This window comes from Gracilinanus agilis, chromosome 2, assembly GCF_016433145.1.
Source record: "Gracilinanus agilis isolate LMUSP501 chromosome 2, AgileGrace, whole genome shotgun sequence".
Classification (NCBI taxonomy): Eukaryota; Metazoa; Chordata; class Mammalia; order Didelphimorphia; family Didelphidae; genus Gracilinanus; species Gracilinanus agilis.
The window spans coordinates 219,114,130-219,136,178 of NC_058131.1; the positions used below are offsets into that span (position 1 = coordinate 219,114,130).

The following is a 22,049-nucleotide window of genomic DNA, read 5'->3' on the forward strand; positions in this document are numbered from 1 at the left end:
AGAGAGATAAGAGAGAGAGATGAGAGAGAGAGAGAGAGAGAGAGAGAGAGAGAGAGAGAGAGAGAGAGAGAGAGAGAGAGAGAGAGAGAGAGAGAAAGAGAAGGCTTCTTTGGATGTGGCATCTGAGCCTAAGCCTTGAAAGCAGCTAGAGATTCTAAGACGCAGAGATAAGAGGAAGGAATACATTCCAGACAGCGGGAGGGATACAGTCTGGATAAAGGAATGGAGGTGGGAGATGGAGTACCAAGCTGGAAGTTGGGGGGTATCAGTCAGTCAATAAGCATTTGTTAAATGACTACTATGTGCCAGGCACTATGCTAAGCTCATCATGCTGCCGGAGGCTGACAAATTCCCTTTCAAAGTGCTTACAACAGGGAAAAACAAACATGCCTTTGTCTTTCTGGGCCTCACATCAGTCATGTTACTGGATATTAAGGCACTGATTGAAATGATTCTAAAAAATGCTGTTGGATGGGATTAGGGTAAACTCTTTTCTATTGATATTGATCACGTTTGAAAAATAGGGAAAGGGAGATGTTTATGGAATCTTTTCCTCTCCCTGCTGTGTTTTTCAACAATTAATGTTCCCATCAACATATGACTCTGTGCTCACTCCATTCCTCACTTGTTTGACATGTTTATCACTTTATTTTCATATTATGGTATAAAATTGCTGCATACAAGCCCATAACCCCCCACCCCAACTATTTCTAACGTTTAGATAACACACCAGTCTTTGTCCCCCATATAAAATGAGCTCGGGACATCTGGCACTAAGGTGCTTATATTTCATCTTTATAGAAGTCTGCTTTCAGTTTGCTGTTTTCAAAAATAACACATTAAATAAAATAGGCTGACATTTTGGAAAAGAAAAAATATGACTGAAAGAACATAGAAACCCTTTCCTCTTTCAATCCGAAGCTCTCAAAATAGGTGTCTTGATGAGAAGAAATGTAAGCTGGCATTTGGAACAATCTGTTATTTTTATATAAAACCCTTCAATCGTTCCCCAATGCCTGCAGAATAAAGCTCACACTCCTTCGACCCTCCACATGCAGGACCCTCCACACACTGGCTCCAGCCTTATTTCACTTCAGGCTCCTTCATCTACTACTCTAAGTCCCAGTGAAACTAAGCAGTTTGTGACTGACCCCAGAACCCAGCATGCTGCCTCCCACGCTTCCACCCTATATTCTTTTAGAAGGCCATTCTCCACCTCTTCCCCTCTGCTGGAAGGCACTCTATCTTCATCCCTACTTCTCTAATTCTTCCCTCTTGTCAAGGACACTTCCTCTATGAAGCCTTCTCTGGTCTCCTCACTCCATCAGTTGAAAGCTTTGCTCTTCATTTTTCTTAGAGCACTTTTTTCGAATCTCCTTCATTTCCATTATGCCCCACTTTTATTATAGGTAAGTATGTACGCAAATGGCAGGGTAGCCTAATGAGTAGAGAGCTGCCTTGGGGTCACAAAGTCCTGGGTTCAAGTCCTACCTCTGATAGCATTACTGGCTGAGTGACTCTAAGCAAGTCATTTAACTTGTTACCTCCATTGGATTATCCCAAGAGGACAAACAATGCGGGTGACCCGATGTGTATTGCTTTTATTATACCATGAAATTAGGTTGGAGGATATCAGTGATCCAGGCAACTCTCTAAGACTGTCAGTTGCAGAGAAGGTGCTGTTCTGCATTGGTAGAGAGAATGTGCTCATTTCCAGAGTTCTCTAAGACAATGAAATCGCACATTCAGGTCCTTCTAACTGTCTGCCTCATATTTCATTCATCTTCTCCCTTCCCCCAAATGTAAGCTCCTTACCATCAAGGACTTGGTCATTTTCTTTGTATTCCCAGGACCTTGCACTGGGTCTTCTTTCCCATGATCAATTTTAAATAGATGTTTGTTGAATTGAAATGAAATTCCTTAGCCTAGCTAGCACTCAGGGTCCTTAAAACCTACTCTCAGGGGCAGCTGGGTAGCTCAGTGGAGTGAGAGCCAGGCCTAGAGACAGGAGGTCCTAGGTTCAAACCCAGCCTCAGCCACTTCCCAGCTGTGTGACCCTGGGCAAGTCACTTGACCCCCATTGCCCACCCTTACCACTCTCCCACCTATGAGACAATACACCGAAGTACAAGGGTTTTAAAAAAAAAAACCTACTCTCAGACTTCCTTTCCAGCATAATCTCTCTCTTATACCCTCTTACAATCATAGAATCATAGATTTAGATCAGGAAGGGACCTTGGAGGCCATCTTCTCCAAATCTCTCATTTGATAGATGGAGGAACGGAGGCCCATCAAGGTAAGTGCTTGCCTAAAGTCATTCTGTTTGCTAATCAAACTACACTATGCAGTGTTCTATTTCCTTGCCACTGCCTTTGCATACAGCCCTATGCCTGGGCTTCCTGAGGTTTGTTTCTGCCTGATGAGATCTAATAGCACCTGGTCTATGAAGCTTCTTCTATTTGTCCTAGTCAGAAGGAACTTCTTTTTCTCTTCCTTCTCCTTCTTCTTATCTCACACAAAAGTCAGACAAAACATTTAGACGGAAGTTTGATGTCAAAGTTTACTTGAGTCACATCAGCCCGAGAGCATTCTTAGAGGACTCTGTAAGGGGGAAGATGGAGAACAAATAGATGCAAACAAGACCATAATGCCCAATATCTCTATACCGACATATTCCCATCAGCCACAATGGTGGGACTTCTACACCTGGACACCACCACCTCCTTATCCTAGGAAACAGCATTTAGAACGAACTTGGGAACGGCAGCTAGAACTGTTCACATATATGGAGAAGAAAACCCTTACTGAAGGTGACACATCTTAAGAATACTCTAAAAAATGATTTTCAATTCATCTCAAAGAGAAGATTCCAAAAGAATGGAAAAGATGGTACTATAACTACTACCTCCCCCCCCAAAAAAAAAAGTCCAAGGAGACAAGAAAACAACAGATATGCTGACTTTCTCATGTGTGGCAGTATTTTTGATGATGACATTGAATGTATTCCTTTTTTTTAAAGCCTTATATTCTATCTTGGAATCCACATTTGTATTGGTTCTAAGGCAGAAGAGTGGTAAGGGCTGGGTAATGGGTAGTTAAGTCACTTGCTCAGGGGACTAGGAAGTATCTGAGGCCAGATTTGAATGCAGGACCTCCTGTGTCCAGGCCTGACTCTCAAACCACTGAGCTATCTAGCTCCCCTCAAGTGTAATGAGAAGAGGAAAGAAAGCTTTTTGCAGTTTGCTGTAGTGCCACAATGGTCTGAAGGGTGCAGAGGTTATAAGATCCTACTTTATCTATTAATTTCTTTTTACCCAAAAAGAAAAAAAAAAGCTCTTGACTTAATAGAGCAAATTTTAGCTTAGAAGTCTTTCCCAGCAAGGTAACTCCTGCTCACACATGATTCGGTGACAGATGCAACCACGGAAATAACTTTGGTCAGCAATCTGTTGACTCTCGCTATCAAATGAGACATCCAGCAGAGAGATATAAGCTTACTAAGGGGGTTTGCCAGGATTATGGAGAATTTCCTCCACAAAGTCTAAATGTAAGAGTGATGTACACCAGATGCTCATAGTTACAGATGACATTGTGCTGGTTGAACTAAATTCTGTAACACTACAGTTCTGCAAAAGAAATTAGCCTAGAAATCCCAAGAGGAAAGCCAACGCAGATGAGCAATACATATTGCTTTTATTATGTCATGAAATTAGATTGGAGGAAAAGATGTAGATGCCTGATGTGCAAGTTCATCAAGACATAGTTTAGACAACTGCTCTAGATGAACAATGTGCTGGGCCCAGAATTGGATCTCATTTGGAAAAATGTTTGCACTTTCACTGATTCTTATGACTTGCTACTTCAAAAATCCATTGTTAGAAACCCCAGCATCCTTCTGTTGATGTTACGTGGCTGAACAACATGGAGTACTATGTTAGAAAAATCTTAATACTCAATGACCCAGTAGGCAAAGGAAAGACATATAGTTGGATATAAATATGCATATGGCCAGTGATGGTTCATATGAAACAAATGGTTTCAAAGACATCACCATGGGCATACATGATCCCAATCAAAGCTTAAGATTTCAATAAGATTTTTGGCATGCCCGCTATAAATATGACTTACTATTACCTTCTCTATTTCCTATTCATCATTTGCAAATTGAGGGAGTTGGATTAAATAAGCTCTAAGATCTTTGCTGCATCTTATTCCTTAATTATTCCTACTTTGAAATTATACCTTTATTCACAAAAGGAAAAGCTCAAGAACCCAAATTCAAAGGCAGCAGGGGATAATAGAAAGAGCCAAGAACTTAGAATCAGAAGCCTGAGGCCAGAGCCTTATCTCTGCCATTTCCTAGCTTGATGGTCTTGCTTAAATTACACCCTCTGTGGTGGCCCTCAATTTCTTCTTCTATGAAAATGAAGTGAAGCACTGAACTAAATGTTGTCTAAAGGTCCTTCCATGTCTTTTATTCCAATTTTAACCTTCTATGACTCTACCTTTCAGGTGGAAGATAATATCAAAAATATTATCTTTAAAAAGCAACCACCTGGGTGAAGCCAGGTGGCTCTGTGGATTGAGAGCCAGGTCCAGAGATGGGAGGTCCTAGGTTCAAATTTGGCCTGAGATACTTCTTAGCTATGTAACTGTGTGCCTAGCCCTTACTACTCTTCTGCCTTGGAACTATTACACAGTATTAATTCTAAGAGACATGGCAAAGGTTTTTTTTTCTTAACTAAAAAAAAGAAACCATTACTCTGCTGGGCCCTTTTCTAACAAAATATCACATTTTGGTAACACTTTGAGAGATGCAAAACACTTTATATACATTATTTTCCAAGCAACTCCAAATATGCAATAAGACCTAGATCATCTTATTTTTAAAGTCTCTCCTTACCCATCTCACCTTGGAAGAACAAGCTTTAACAATGCGACTTTGAGACATTTTAAGTAAATTCACTAGATCAAAAATAAAAAATCCCAAATCCCAAACAACAACATGGCGCTTTATTACTTTATCACATCACATCAACCCATAATTCAAAGGATGGAAAAATGGCTTGCCCTTTTCCCCCAGATGACATTTCAGTGTAGGTTAGATCATGAAAAGATTCATAAACATTTAAATCCAAGTCATCCATATGTGATTTAACCTCTGGACCTCAGTTTTCTCATCTGCAAAAGGAGGAGGGCTTGGATTAAATAATTTTTAAGGTGCTTTCCAGTTGTTATATTCTGTGATTTTATGACTTCTAACACTTAGAGTGTTAATGTAGGTAAATGTAAAATGGGCTACCTCTGAGGGTAGTTGAAGTCTTCAAACATAAGCTGGAAACCTCTTTGTGAGAGTTGTTCTAGAGGAAATTCGTTCTGGGGTATGGGTTGGATTGGATGGCCATTGAGGTCCTTTCCAACCTTGAGATTCTATTATTCTGTGACCCAACTTTCATGGTTTTATCAACAGATTAAATCAACCACAGAACTATAGCAGATTGTAACTCTAACCATATTGACAGGATTCAGAATCAACCCAAATTATGTTAATTATCTGTGAAGAGTGTATAATCTTCTTGAAGAGATCCAATACACACATTTTGTAACATATATGTACACATGAATGCATACAAACACATGTGCACATATGTTCACATATAGACATTCACACATGCATGATGGAGGAAAGTTTCCAATGGACCTTCTTCCAATACAAGTGAAAACACCAGCCATTTGGATCTTGTGGTATTTTTATTTCATGTGGAGAGTTATTTTAGGAAAAGAAGTTTACTGCCTTCTGCAATCCAAATGGAGATGCCTGTGGAGACCACATAGAGAATACATGCTGATCCAGGAGCCTAAGAGAGCATCTGGATGTACAAAAATTTGAACTTTGGGGGGTTTAAAATTCATTTGTCTTGATAAAATTCATTTGTTTTGTTAAATTCATCTGTTTTGCTTAAATGCATTTGTTTTATATGTACAGATATTGTTGTGAAGAAAAGGGGACTGTCCCCTGATTTTTTTGTAAAGAAGCACCAAGTATTTGATTTCCTAAATTGTTGCCATTCTCCCCTTGTATTGATGTATATACCCTTTATTTATTGTAATTGTATTTATGTTTGTTATGATCCATTAGGGAGACTGGTCTCTCAAAGGGTCACGGGGGGAGGGGGGGAGGAATGTGGCATTTAAAATTATTGTAAGCCCTGGGAGACTACAACTCCCAGGACTCCCTGCTACAACTTCCCCCAACACCTCCCACTTCCTTTGTGGGAGGTGTCGGAGAAAGTATAAAAGAGAGAGTTTGGCACCATTTTGCTCTCACTACCCTGGAGTCTCTGCTCTCTTGAGCCTGGAGGCTGGTTGACTCTCTCTGATCCTGGACTCTCTCTACCCAGGGAGACCCTTTTCTCCTACCTAGCCTTTCCTTTTTCTGAATTAAAATAAAACCTAGCTATTCTAAACCCTAAGTTGCTCTCTGATCTTTTATTTGAGCCCCGAAGGGCTCTGGTCAATTTTCCCCTGCAGGGGCTGGGGACCTCTAACTTCCTTTCCCTTCCTCTACCTTCCTCTCTCTTTTCTCCCATCCATCCTTCCTATCTACCTTCCTCCATTTTAACCCTAACAATCTGAAGCTCCTAAACTTAATCTTTTCCCTATTTTTTCTGGATGGAATTTGTATCATTGGAAACTATATCTAATATCTACTAATAGAATGGAAGCTCCTAAACAGAGTATAATTTGCCTGTATAATTTGTATCTTTATATCCCCAATTGCTACTACAGCATCTGGCACATAGTAGGTAGTACTTAATAAATCAATGGATTGATTAATTGGTTTGCACCTGAGGAATTTGCTACTGACATAGACAGATGTTTAGTATAGGTCCTAGGGTATCTATAGTATTAAAGTACTAATTCAGGGGATACCAATGATACCTACCCAAATTGTACAATACCTAGGAGTGGCCCAGCTGGGCCAATGTCAAGAGCTTGGCTAACATCCTTTAGGAACTGCTTCTGGATTCGGAAACGCCGTTTGCCGATGCTCCAGCTCCCATCAATTAAAAAGGACAAATCAACTTTGCAGTCTGGGGAATGAAAAATGATTGATTTACTTTGATTCTCTTTAATCATATTTAATAATTGACTTCCTCTTTCCTCAATTTCCCACACTTAAGAAACAAATAACACCAAACTTAAAACCTCAGGCAGTTCATAAAAATTCTGAGTGCAAAATGGGTGGATATTTTTGCATTCACAAAAGTGTCTATATTGTGAGTAAGAAGTGTTAAGTTCAAATTCTAGCAGCATTACTTTTTATTCATGTAACTGAAGTGAGGTAAACTAAGTCATTGTCCACAAAACCTGTTTTTCTCTAGGAAAAAGTAAAAATCAGAAATTAGCTTTTTCTGTGAAGGTTGGCTCAGTCAGGGTCCATGAGAAAGTGACTCCCTTTACTACTTCACAGTCCAGGATAAGATATACAGGGGAAATCCCAAAGTCCACGCTACTGACCAAAAATAGCTTCCAGACAGACGATAAAGGTTGCTGCTACTTCCCCAAGGTTATGTATCATTTATGAACATTTTCTTTATATCTTGAACCCTATAAAAATTGCATTTTAATTTCAGTTTGGGGCAACCTTCTGCCTAGTTAGGTACATTTATTAATAAATAAATATTGGTTCCACTAATTTGAACTTCTGGGTGTCTGGATTCATTTTCTGAGGTACCCCACTTCAGCGACCATGGGCAAATAACTTACCTTTTCTGAGCTCTAGTTTTTGCCTTTGTGTAATGGTGATAATACCTGCCCTGGCTACTTCATGTGGATGTTATGAAGATTAAATAGACTAAAGCACAGCATAATGAATATAATGTTGCAATTAGAGTCAAGAAGAGCTGGGTTCGGAAAGAATGCTATCCACATCTAGAGAAATAATTGTGAGAGTAGAATTGCAGAAGAAAAACTTATGATTTATCACTTGTTTATATGGGTATATGGTTTAGGGTTTTGGTTTTAAAAGATTACTCTATTACAAAAATGAATAATACAGAAATAGGTTTGAGTGATAATATATGTATAACCCAGTGGAATTGCTTGTCAGCTCCGGGAGAGGGGAGAGAAGAGAGGAGGGTGAGAACATGAACCATATAACCATGGATCAATATTTAAAAAATAAAATTACATTAAAAAAAAAGAAGAGGTGGGTTTGAATCTTGCCTCAGACATTTAATACTTGTGTGACCACAGGCCTCACTTTCTGTGCCTTCATTTACCTCATTTGTAAATTGCTTTTGTGATTGCATGGAGGGTCCTTCCAGAGCGAAATCTATGATCATATAAGTCCTTTGTAAATTCTAAAGCCCTAATACTAGAAATCATACTGATGTCATTTGAGCTATCTCTGAAGTATACAATATAATGTTTGATTCATAACCTTATAATTTTTTGAAAAGTCATTTTGTTTCAAAATGTCTATCAGACCCTCAATATATGTAGCAAGCTTACCCCCATTTACTACTGATGGCAGCTCTCCTTCTATCATTTTCTATATCATTATGAAGACATAACCCAACAGGATTTCCTTGTAGCAGATAGAGATGTTCCTTACATGAAGATATTCTCAGGCAAATAAAATAAAGCGGAAACAGAACAATGGAGAGGATGCTCATTTTTGAAATGCATACCAATTATTTGATTCTTAGTCTTCTGTGTGATATTTTACATTTCTTACATATTTGGGTCAAAGCTTATTTTTGTGGTTGATTTAGAGTATTCTTTATAAATCAGTCCATTCAGATCTCCATCAAGGCCAAGAAGATGGGAAAATGCCCTCTAAAGGGTCTCCTATAAAATACAAAATAAAAACTAGCATTTCTATAATAATTTTAAGGTTGCAAAATGCTTTGCAAGTGTAAGTTCATTTGATCCTTGTGACAGCTCCGTGAAGTAACCATTATGGATATTTTCCTCATTTTGTAGATAAAAAAATTGAAACTTATATGTTAAGACTTGCACATTGTTGTATGGCTAGTAGTGCCGGAGGTGGGACCGTAATCCTTTGTATCCAGTGGTCTATCCATGATGCCATGGTGCTTCTCTGTATGTTAGAACAATTCTCCATACATGTATAAAGTAAGATTATTGAGAGATTTCAGAAGGATGTGATCTTCCCTTCCAACTCCCCCCACTGCCCAATTTTCTGGGACTGTGTGACAGATTTTCTGTTTAGTTGTTTAATTCATTTCAGCTCAATTGATCCAACTCAATTCAAATATTTATTAGTGTGTCAAGAAAAGAGCAGCAAAGTCTGTATAAGGGCAGGCAAGACACTTTCTTTTCATCTTGGATAAAGGCATGCTCACCTGGTAAATCATATATAAAGAGATTTAAGATCTTTCACCAGGAAGGTTCAACACAGTGACACAATATCGATAAGCTACAGCCCAGTGACACAATGTCAATACTGTTTTCTAGCTCTTTCAAACCTTTCTTTGCTTGTAGTAATGGTGCATCTCAGCAAACACTCATGGAAATAAAGTCCTGCTCTCTGGGGATGAAGGAAGAACAGCTCAGCTCTCAGTTGTTGGGAATTAAGCATCTGTTTCCTCTTAGTAATGGGAAAATCACTGGACTTCCAGTAAGAAGTTAAACTCTCATGCCTTCCAGTTAGTTGTGTAACTCTGTTCCTTAGTTTCCATATCTATAAAATGGGCTAACAATACTTATACTCCCTACCTGAAAGAATGGATGCAGATGCAAAGACACATGATAGATTTCCAGGCACTTCTCTTTCTCCTTCCCTCCTCTTTCTTCTAGGAGAAGGTTTAAAAAAAATCTTGGACCAAAAGTCAGAAGACCTGGATACTAGTTTCCACTGAACCATTGTATGATTCTGAACAGATTCTTCTTGGGGCCTCAGTCTTCTCATTTAGAACGTGAAAGGACTAAACTGATCTTTAAAGCCCTTTCCATTTGGACATTTTCAGGTTCTGTGAATCCTAGATCCCACTGGGCTATCCTGCCAGCTGCTCACAAAGGCTACTACCCTACTACCCATCGACTCCAATAAACAGTTATACACAATTCACTGCTCTGCTCTCTAGTCTTTTTACTGAAATGAAATCAGTTTGTTACTTAAGAACAGTATACCTACAGGTATGGCAAGCACCACTTATTTCCCAGTTGCCTATAGACTGTTCTTATTTGGAGTGGCACCTATGGAACAGTGTTGGACCTCTCTACTTTAGAGGTAGCTGTAGTAGCAAAACCTTTAATTTATAGTGTAGATATAACATAATGTAGTCAAAAGAACCCTGAATTTGCATTCAGAAGATTTAATCTCTATTCCTGGCTCTGCCACTTTTTACCTGTGGGCCAGTCATTTAACCTCTGGGGGCTTCAGTTCAGTTCAGATTTGTAAAATAAGGGATTTAGAGTAGATGGCCTCCCTGATTCATTTCAGCTCTCTATATACAGTTCTTTGAGGTGGAACTGAGTTTTGCAAATTTAGAGGGGGAGGAGAAGTAGAGAAGAAATGAGGAATTTAAAAAGTGAAATTCAAAAATGCACAAGAATTATGTACAAAGGGGGAAGTTGGATGGCTCAGTGTATTGAGAGCCAGGCCTAGAGACCAGAGGTCCTAGGTTCAAATCTGGCCTCAGACACTTCCTAGCTGTGTGACCCTGGGCAAGTCACTTAACCTCCATTGCCTAGCTCTTACCATTCTTCTGCCTTGGAGCCAATACACAGTATTGACTCCAAGATGGAAGGTAAGGGTTTTAATTTAAAAAAAAATAATTATGGACAAAACTTTTGAGCATATATTTTGTGGCAATGGACAGAGTAAACTGCAAGAAAATCTTCTTCCAGGTTCTTGATAATCCAAGACAAGAGTCAAATAATTGAATGGAAGAAAGGATACTAGCTCCTATTCACCCAAAGATATGATTTCTTCCTTAGCCAACTTACTTAAATCTGGCTTCATTTCTTTAAATCTTCATTATATGACATCATTTTTGTTGTTGTTGTTGCTTAGTCATTTAAATTGTGTCCAACTCTTCATGACCCCATTTTTTTTTTTTTGACAAAGATCCTGGAGTGGTTTACCATTTCCTTCTCTAGCTAATTTGCAGATGAGGAATTTGAGGCAAACAAGGTTAAGTGACTTGTCCAGAGTCACACAGCTGGTAAATACTTGAGTTTGGTTTTTTTTTTTAAATTTATTTATTTTTCAGATTACTTTTTAATATAATTTTTAATAGTCATTTCCTGACATTTTACAACCCATGTTCTCTCTCCCTCCTACTCTCCTCTTCCTAAGAAGGCAGATGATATGATATAGGTTGTACATATGTTACATAAAATACATATTTCCATGTTTGTTATGTTGTAAAACAAGATGCATATAGCTTACATTATAGAAAATTTCATGGAGGAAATAAAGTAAAGAATGGTATACTTCAATCTGCATTTGGACTGCATTAATTTCTTTTACCTTTTTCATCATGAGTCCCTTGGAGCTGTCCTGGGTCCTTCCTTTGTTGATAATAGTTAAGTTATGCACAGTTGATTGTCTTACTCTACTGTTGTTACTATGTACAGTGCTCTCCTGGTTCTGTTCACTTAACTTTGAACCACTTCATATGAATCACTCCAATTTTTTTGTTTTTTGTTTTTTTTTTGGTAAACATCTCGCTTATCATTTCTTATGGTACAATGGTGTCAACTGCTTTTTTTTTGGAAATCCCAATTTTTCCCTTGTCCTCTGAGAATTCACCCCAAGGGAAGTCCCAGACTGATCAATAGACCATGGAGTACTTTATGACCTAGTGGACATAGTCAAAAGTTAAGTATTCTTTTTTATCTTTGTAGTTTCTCCCCTTGTATTAAAGCCCTCTCCCAGGTAGCCTAGCCCTTGGCTGGACCCTTCCCTTTTTTATCCGTTGTAAAGCATCAACCTCTCCCTGATAATCCTGTCTTGGACTCCTCATTTCCTTGTAGCCCTGATAAAGTCAATCAATCATACTTCCATGTCCTTAGCTCCCCAAATGGTATATAAGATCCCCAAGTTCTATTATTCTTTGGAGAATCATCTCACACGGGGATTCTCTCTGAGATACTGTTCCCCAAGTCCCAGAACCCTTGGCTTTGTGTGGTTTTTAGGCACTGGACTCTGTGTGGCTGCCAAATGTCAAACACTTTCTCTTTCCTGATTAAAGATTTGGTTTTGCTGACTACTTTAGTAGTTAGGTCTTTTTCCAAGTTGACAATGGCATTCCATTTACAATCATATACCAAAGCTCATTTATTCATTCCCAAACTGATGGACTTCCCTTCAGTTTCTAGTTCTTTGCCACCACAAAAATACTTTTTTTTACAAGTTGGTCTTTTCCTCCCGTCTTTAATCTCTTTGGGATACAGCCCTGGTAGTGATATTGCTAGATGAGGGGTATGCGCATTTTTATGGCCCTCCTTTGGGCATAGTTCCAGATTGCTCTCCAGAATGGTTGAATCAGTCTGTAGCTCCACCAACATTGTATTCATGTCCCAGTTTTTAAATATCCCTCCAACATTTATCATTTTCCTTTTTTGCTGAGGTTACATTTGAACGTAAGTCTTCCTTACTCCAGCCTTGGTGCCACCTACCTGTGATATCATTAAAAGGCATGAAATGGCCCCTGAGACATCGAAGGCATGAGCCCCTCAAAGCAATGCACTGACCACATGTACTGTTTGTATAGGTGTCTGTCTACATGTATTTTGTAGGTGTATCCACTCTTCCCACTGTAGAGTAGACTTTTTTGGGTCATCGGAGGTATTATATGTAGCTTTGGCAAGTTTCAGAGAAAGGGGACTAATGTCTACTTTTGAAGGGAAAAGTTGCCAGTTTTACTCAACTCTACTACTCTACCTTCAATAACAATGTATTTCTGTTGGACTATTTTTTCTTTTAGAAAATGCCTTCTCTTCCTTTTCTTCTGGATTGTTTCTGTTCATATTTATAAGAGAAGAAAACTCAGCCTTCCACCTCTATCTTCCACCACTATCTCACCTCTCTAAGAAAAGTCCAATCCAAACCAAAAAAACAACCCAACACCAGTGGTTGCTGTGGCCCACTCCCAAGATTTAGTTTTTAATTAGGATGAAATTGCCAAACTATCCAGCTTTTGGGCCAGGGCACTTTAGTTCTTTCTTATTGCTAATTAGCTACACTAGCTATTCTGTCTGCCTTTACAAAGAACAATCAATCAACACACAATAACATCCTTGCCCTGATAAAGATCACTGGCAGGCTTTCCCCTCCCTTGGCCTAGTTACAGTCTTGAGACAGACAGTAAAGGGATTGTGTGTGTGTGTGTGTGTGTGTGTGTGTGTGTGTGTGTGTGTGTGTGTGTGTTAGCAAACTTTTTAAGCATAGTTTTAATGTAACATAAAAAGAAAACATAGTTCTGGGACATATAGACTCACCATTTGTTCATAGGGCTATAAAATGAACATTTGTGCTGCTAGTAAAATTTAGCATATTAACAATATGCAGTGAACTTTTCACTCTCAGGAACTTTCCTGGGGGACTGAGCTGTCCTACCCTTTCTTATTTTCCAGATAACACAGGTCATTTTCACTCACTTGCTAGCTACTTGACATGCCATTTGGGCAAGTAGGCTCTGGGAATTTACTGAGGGACATAGGTGGTATCCCCAGAGCTTACTGTCTTTTTTTTCTTTTTCTTTTCATTTTAAAATGAAAAGATGGAGTTGGACAGATGTTGAATAAAGGATTGAGTTTGTCTGTGTTATGTTCAGTATGTCATAATTACAGAGAAAAGAATTTGAGTATTTGGGAAGGAAGTGAAGGGGAGAAGAGGGAAATTCCCTCCAATTTGAGTTGATATTAACCTGTCAGTTTTGGGGGGTGACTTCAGTGGCTGGGTGTCAGTTTCCTACTGTAATAAAGAATTGCTTGGCTCTTTGGCCAGTAGCCACATGTGGCCTTATTGGCGGCTGACTTTGGGGGAACCAGAAAGTTCAAAAGTCATCATGGAAACTTGCAATTCTATCAGCAGTAGACATCATCTTATGTGAATCAGTGCTTCTTGCTGTTAGATATATGGGGAAGCAGATTTCCTTGACTCCAGAATTAGAAAGGGCTTCAGAAGGCTTCTAGTCCAATCTGATCATTTCTATCAAACAAATGGGCATTTGGCTTCTCCAGGAAGAACTGCATTGATGGAGAATTCTCTACCTCTTACATAAACAAGAAGTCTACAGCTACCTTGTTAAGGACGAGAGGCAGCCAAAACTATTTTTGAGCACATGAGAGCTTCTTGGGCTTCCCTGCCACGTTTCTGTTTCTGCCCTTTATCCTGCATAGCTCCCGAGTACACTGGTGGGAGAGTATAACCCAGGTTTATGTGTGAACTGTAATCACTGCATTAGTTTAGATCAAGTAGTTGTGATATACTGGTTATCATTACTTTTGTCTTATTGTTAAGTAAAAGGGTATTGCTTAAAATCCACTGGTGTCATCATTATGAGTAGCTGGTTTTGTGTTAATGGAAATCACATTGGAGAAAAGTCAAGAGCCAGAGTGAGGAGGGAGAACATAGTTCCTGCTAAGAGGGAGATCCCCTGGACTCTGAAAGAGTTTAAGTAGAACCACATGGTGGTAGTCTTTACCTGGAAATCAAAACTTGTCTTTGGGAGAGTAAATTGGGGTAAGCAAACCAGACCAGAAAGTGAAAGTGGGTGGCCAATGCCCTGTGGGAAGGATTACACTGAGGGTGTCCACCCCACACCTGCCATAGAAGCCTTGGCATTTAACTTCACCTTATTAAATTTGACTCAATATTCTTGTCTGCCAAGATCTTTTTGTCACATGTATATTTAATGCCTGGGCCTTCAGGGCAAAAATTATTAGGGTAGAAATGTTTAAACAGATATACACAGCTGTAAGAAAAAAATAACATAACACGAATATATTCAAAGTGGTAAAAATAGTTGATTTTCAATCACAGAATCTCAGAATTGGAAGGCACTTCAGATGCTATCAAGCTCAACTTGCAAATGATCAAGAATTCCTTCCCTCAAATATCTGACAAGTGAGTGGTCTTCTGGCCTCCACATGAAGAATTTCAGCAAAGAGGAACCTGTTATCTTCTGAGACAACCCAATTCCCCCAACTGTTATGAAATTATTTTATGTTTAGCCAAAATCTGTTTCTCTGAAATTTTCATTCACTGCTCTTACCTCTACCTTCTAGAGCAAAGCTGAAAAATTCCAGTCCCTCTCCTTTTTTTGAATACTCTTCTCTGTTAAAAACATCAAGTTCCTTTAATCTGGCATGGATTGAATTTCCCTAGACGTGTTCTAGTTTGTCAAATCTTTACTAAAATGGAGTTCCTAGAATTGAACATGATTCTGTGGTATGACCAAGGTAGCATACTCTTACTTGCATTGCTCAGGACATCATCTCTCTCTCTCTCTCTCTCTCTCTCTCTCTCTCTCTCTCTCTCTCTCTCTCTCTTTCTCTCAAAGTCCTTACCTTCTGTCTTAGAACCTAGAATACTGTGTATTGGCTCCAAGACAGAAGAGTGGTAAGGGCTAGGCAATGGAGATTAAGTGACTTGCCCAAGGTCACACAGCTAGGACGTGTCTGAGGTCATATTTGAACCCAGGATCTCCTGTCTCTGGGCCTGGCTCTCAATCCACTGAGCCACCCAGCTGCCCCCTCATGTTTCTTTTAATGTAGCCTAACACTGAATTAGCCTTCCTGACTGCCATATAACTCTGTTGTATTGGCTTGAATGAAAAGTAAAGTCTAATGGGTTCTTAGGTCCTTTCCATCCTTCATTCTATATTTAACCTGGTTGATTTATTTTGAACCCAAATATAGGATTTCCTCTGTTTCCCTTTTTAATTGCATCTAGATTCCTCATATTATTTTGGATATTGAATGTCATCCAAGGTGCTAGCTGTCCCTCTTAGCTTTAGATTATCTAAAAATTTCATGGGCATACTGTTTGGACAGTCATCCAAATACAGATAAAAACACTGAATATTCACAGAGATGAGGGCAAGTCTATAGGTATTCCACTAAGGTCCTTTCTCTAGGTTCATTTCAATTCAATAATTACAACTTCTTGGGTTTAGCCATTGGACAATTTCCAAATTGAACTAACCAGGTTATTAATCAACCTATACCTCTCCATCTGCCCAAAGGATATCCTGAAAGCTGTTGTTAAATATTCTGCAGAAATATAAGTAAACTGTGTCTACAATATTCCTCTCGTCAAGAGACTAGTAACATTGTCAGACTTTTTCTTTGGTAGTTTATAACTGATAATGGAGTAATCATTCTACTAAAAGAGTTCCTATTGACTTGGAAAGGCTTCAAGTGTGAATAAGAGAATCTGTGTGCTTTGTCCAAAGGCCAGAGTAGCTAAGCTCAGAGAGCTATGTCATAACTGGGGAGGGCTGACTGTGGCTTTATCCAGGGCACCCATTTGAAAGAGTCCTGACAATATCCACAGTCCTGTAGTAGTATAGAATGTAATGCAGGATTGATGCAAGATCTCTTGCATTTGCAAAATCACCTGAGGGCAATCCTGGCAGTTAGGGGAATGGAACTTTGACCCAGCAAGTCCCTGTCTCAAGACCTGACTGTTGGAGCTGGGACTATAAATATCCCTGGAGAACCAACCTGGGGGTTCTGATTTCCTTGACCTCACCCAGACATCCAGCTACCCCCTGGACTACCCCTTGGGGCTCGGGGAGGTGGGATTGGTGGGTTGTGGAATGTGGGAAGGAATTAGTTAAGTTAGCTTAGCCAGGACACCCCTAAATCAATTCATTACCCCCATTTGTCAAGCTGGTAGACCACTCTACATCAGGGTAGTGGAATTTATCAACAGATAAAAAACAACAGATCTTGATGCCTAATGAGCAAGCATAATTAATTAAAATAGAAAGTTTTCATATGATAGGTTGGTGTGTTACCCTGTCCTCTCTTTGCCTCCCACTTTCACTTGGGAGTCCTCCTCTTCCCATTTCTCTGGGTACAGTTTTGTGGTACTTTGTTGGGGACACAGAAATTTTCATCACGTGGAAGAGAAACTCACCAAACTCTGGAGGGGTTAAGGTCTCTGTTGGGGGAAGGAATTCTCACACTAATTAGATTATGGGTGGGTCTTTTGAGGTTTAAGTAAGTAACAAATGTGTTTAATTATTTCTTCCTCAGGTAGATACTTCAGAAGGTAAAAAAGAGTGCTAATAATCAGAGGTGGTTCAGGTTAATCAAGAACTCTAATAAATCTAGAGAGGGAAAGATTTTGGTCACTGCTTATCACAGTCTCCTGGAATTGTACAAAGATATTTATGTTTAAAAGTGCAAGAAGATAAAGAAGTAGGAGGATAATTGATTTGGTGAGTTAGATAATGGAACATCCATTGATACACAAGTAGCAGACTATAGGGTTGGGGAAGCCAATGAATGGACTGTTAGGCATGTAGGTAGAAGAATATAACTAATAGTCCAAAAAATCACCATGAGATGTTAGTAGCCAGAGCTGTAACTATGGCAAGGTGGACGGAGCTTTTATCTGAGGTATCACATGTAAAGGATGATTAGGGCACTGAAAATGATTTTAACAATCATTTAACAATCTTTTGACAATCTTTTAACAATCATTTAACAATTTAAGTAGAAAGTTCAAATATGAAGCTTCTAAAAGATGACCACACCCCGCTTGAGTTCCTCCCTCCACTTCCTAGCAGCATCTGAAGCTGGTTGGTGCTATTTGCCCCAGGCATGTCTTATGCTACTGTCCCTAGCACACAAATTACTAGTTGTGGCTCTACTATCTAACATTTAACTTACTTGGGTCTCCTTTGGATGCTGGCTCCAAAGATCTTGTCTTTAATTCTTCGTTTGGCTTTGATCCTGGAAACATCAGTAAGACTTTTGGTTAGTTACATGCAAAAGAAGCATCTGACCTCACCAGTGGAAATAAGACAATAATAACACATTTGTGCTCCTCTTGGTGGCTCTTGGCAGTCCATTCAGCTCCTTCCTCCCATAGCATAGCTCTCTCTTGCCCCCAGGAAGCCATTATACTAAAATGGAACTCCAGCTGGGAAGAACTCATGCTTTGTGGAGACTAGTGGGAGGCATTGAACATGAGGGCTTACTGTTTGATCCAACACAGAAAGGAGCTCCTCAACTGTAGCTTCATTGATCTCTTAGGATTCCCACTAAAGCCTCAACAGACTTCAAGGGGAACAGCAGAGAAAGCCAATGTCAGTGCAAACTCATTCACTAAATGCTTTCAGAAACACTTCAGTGTTCTTTTGGAGCTCTCTGGGCATGTTTTTCCCAGTTTGCAAAAAAACACATGACTCATTTTACATTTAAGATAGGCTTGCTAGCCTTGCTTTACCCCTCCTCCTCCAATTTTTCTTTTTCTCTTAAAAACTCTCTTTGAGGATTTACAAGTATTTTCCCAGACAGGGTCCCATTCAATGAGGCTCTCATTAAAGACATTAGCCAACAGGGTAGACTGAGGGGTCACGTGGTGAAAGTTTGGGTACATGAGTAGAAATAAGAGCCCAGAGACATGGTCCTCTCTAAATTCTTCTAAGCATACACTAACCCACCCATCTATCCCTGGACCCCTCCTCCCCCTCACTGTAGGGGACCAATAGAATACTTTCCAGCTGGACCTTCAAAGATTTAATGATGCACACTTAATTTGAGCTGGCAATGACATAGAATACAATTTAATTAAAAAGTACCCAAGTGGCTATTGTTCGCAAGGTGCTAGAAATTCAAAGAAAAAAATGACAAAAAAAATTTCTCCCCTCAAGTGACTCATATTCTATAGGCAGGAGGAGACTGGAATCCTGAGGAAGGGAGGAGCAGTGGAAGTTGAGGTCAAATCCTGGTTCCTTGTTGCATGGAATGGAAACTTAAAACATTGTGAAGGAGGGCTTTGTAACCCAGCTCTTCTTTTCTCCTTATTGCTCACCAATCTTCCCCTCCTCTCTCTGGCTCCCAGTGGGAATTTTTAGAGATGACTTTGCTTAGTTTTGAGATAGCCTGAGAAAAATGACTGAGTTCTTAGCCAAAGCTTCTGTTCACTGAATTCCTCTGACTTGCTCTGCTCTGTTCAGTTGGTGAGGTGAGTCAAGCCTTCGCCTTAGTACCATGTTGGCAAACGTAGGGCATGCATGCTAGAGAGGGCTGTTTCCCTCCCCCTCTCCACACACCTGAGGACATTCCTCATTTTACCCACCCATCTGCCCAGCAGCCCAATCGGAGTGCTTCTTCTGTCCCCTGTCTGTGGTAAGGTGAGGGGCTCACATGCCGGGTGAGGACTGCAGTTTGAGCACTCGGTCTCTAAAAGGTTCATCATCACTGCTACAAATACATCTATAGTTTCTAAAGTGGCCATAGGAGGCAGATAGTTGTTAAAGTGGATAGAACCTCTGGCTTGGAGATAGGGAGAGTCATCTTCCTAAGTTCAAATCTGGTGAAGCTGGGTGACCCTGGGCAAATGCCTTAATCTTGTTTGTCAACAAATAAATAAAGTGGGCATAGGATCATAGATTAAGACCTAGAAGGAACCTCAGGCCATCTAGTTGAATTCCCATGTTTTACAGGTGAGGAAACTCAGACCAAGAGAAATTAAGTGACTTGTCCAAGATCATATAGACAGGTAAGTGGCCAGAGGCAGAATTTGTTCTAGCTCCTCTTAGAGCTCATTCTCTTTCCACTGAACCTTGATTGTCACTACTGGGTTCCTTAGCCTTTTACCCAATGTTCCACTTACCTGCATCCAAAAGGGCCAGTCCAGGTTTCCATGAGCCCGTCTCTCCAACTTTATAACATATAAAGAAAGAACACCATCGTTTAAAATCAGAACTGGTAGAACATGTGGATTCAGCTACAAAAACTGGGGGTTATCAGGTGGTGACATTCTAACAAAATGTTTGGATGGGGCAGCCTGAGACTTGTAGTATTTTGAAACAGATTCTCCTTTGTTCAGTTCCATTCTGTTCTCTGAGCTCAGGAGGACAAGGGAGGGAAGACCTTTGCTGTCTACCTGCTCATCTTCTTTCTCTTAAGAGCCAGTGGGCTCTTCCTTGAGGTTATTTCTCACCGAGAGGCTTATGAAGTCCTGGACAAACAGCCCAACATCTTGTAGTCAACAAGATGTGTTTTGACCAATACTTCACAGAGAACACTTGGCATTCTAAGTGGTGCAAATGGATAGCGTGCCAGTCGATAAGACCTGGGTTTGGATGTGGCCTCAGGCACTTAGTAGCTGTGTGACTCTGAGCAAGTCACCTTTAATCTGTCTTGGCCTCAGTTTCCTAAAAAATGGGGATGATAATAGCACCTACCCCCCAAATGTTGTGGTAAGGATCAAATGAATTAATAAATGTAAAGTGCATAGCATAGTGCCTGGCACAGAGTAAGTGCTCTATAAATGTTAGCTATCACTAGTTTTTAACACCATGAATTCTTACCATGTAATCCTCTGAAGTTCTCATATATAATACTTCTTAAGTACCTCCTTGTATTGTGGGGGTGACCTTAGGGCCTTAATGGTACAAGCCAGAATGGTAGAGAGCAGTGATGGGCAAACTAGGGCCCCCTGAAATGTTCTATCTGGCCAGGAGACATTATTCCTAATCTGACGAATACAATGAGTAGGATACAATACAATGAAACTTCGAAAGCGTTGCCTTAGAAACAGAATGACAGATGAGCATTTCCTTTCCTTTGGCCCCCTCTTTAAAAAGTTTGCCTATCACTGATATAGAGGGTAGAATGCTGCATTAGGAATTAGAAAGACCTGAGGTCAAATTCTATTTCAGATGTTTAGTTGCTGTGTGACCCTGGGAAAGTCCTTATATATAAAATTGTGGTGTCCAAGGTCCCATCCAGCTCAAAATTTAAACCCTTTTTTGTTTTATAAAAAGCGAAATCAAAGGTCCCTAGCATTGTCAACTTGTCCAAGGTCATACAAGTAAGCAGCAGAGGTAAGGTTCAAACTTGGGGCAGCAATTATCTGCAGTGATTAAAGTTATCTTGAGAGATTGGTAATTTTGAAATCATTTATTAATTGACTAGGCAAGATATCATAATTGTGGTCATTTGACCCTCTCAATCATTGTAAGACAAATGGAAACTCCTGGCCCAGGAACATGAGTTCATTATTCAGTTTCTCCCTTGTACATCCCAAGACATCTTTGATAGCAAATTAAGAGGTGGTCCATCAGAGCTTCAGCCATTGTCCAAACTGACAGGTGGGGTTTCACAGGTCCACAGGAAAAGTTTTATTGCAGAACCTTTCCTGTTGTCCAAGTCTGTGAAAGGACCACATTCCTCGGGACAAAGAAAATATAAAATGAATGAGGCCAGGTCTGAGACCCGGCTCAGGAATTCTGCCTCATACAGCCTTAATAATTCAGGACCCTGAAGTAAAAATAATATGGTATATACAAGAGAAATTCTCACATACTCCCTGATGTATCTGGCTGAGGAGTAGCCTAGAGGAGTTGAAGAGACTCATCCCCCAAAGAGGGTCATAAGAACATGAATATTCCTGTAGAGCTTGACAGCATCTTTAAGGCTACTATGTGTAGGAGGTGTTAGTCTTATTCTCTTTGGTCTCAGGGGAAGAACTGGCAAACATATTGGCATAACATGCAAGTGCCAGGAGCGAGGTATCATAGCTCAGGCTTTGAGTGTTTTTTGGTGTTTTGATTGGATGGGTAGAACAGCCACTGGGACACTCACAGGCTTGATGGGTGCGCTGGGGCAGTGTGAGTCTAGAGCAATGTATGCCTGGTGGGTCACTCTGTTAAAGCTCTCATACCAGCTGGCACAAGCCCTGTCCCCTACGGCTATTAATCACAAGATCTGTAACTACAGAATCCTAGATCTAGGGCTTGAAGTGAACTTTGAAGTCATCTAGTCCTACCTCCCTCACTTTATAGATGAAGAAACCGAGACCTAGAGATGACAATGACTTG

The 22,049-nt window shown here is 39.9% G+C and overlaps 1 protein-coding gene across 1 annotated transcript in view; it reads right to left on the reverse strand.

Moving 5' to 3' along the window:
• The window catches only part of VIT (vitrin), a gene marked incomplete at its 5' end in the record, with an annotated part of 181,055 nt that overhangs the window by 31,756 nt on the left and 127,250 nt on the right, over positions 1-22,049 (reverse strand). Inside the window, 3 exon segments of the mRNA XM_044659586.1 lie at positions 6,947-7,094; positions 17,887-17,949; positions 19,838-19,885. Of these exon segments, the coding sequence (XP_044515521.1) occupies positions 6,947-7,094; positions 17,887-17,949; positions 19,838-19,885 (259 nt within the window).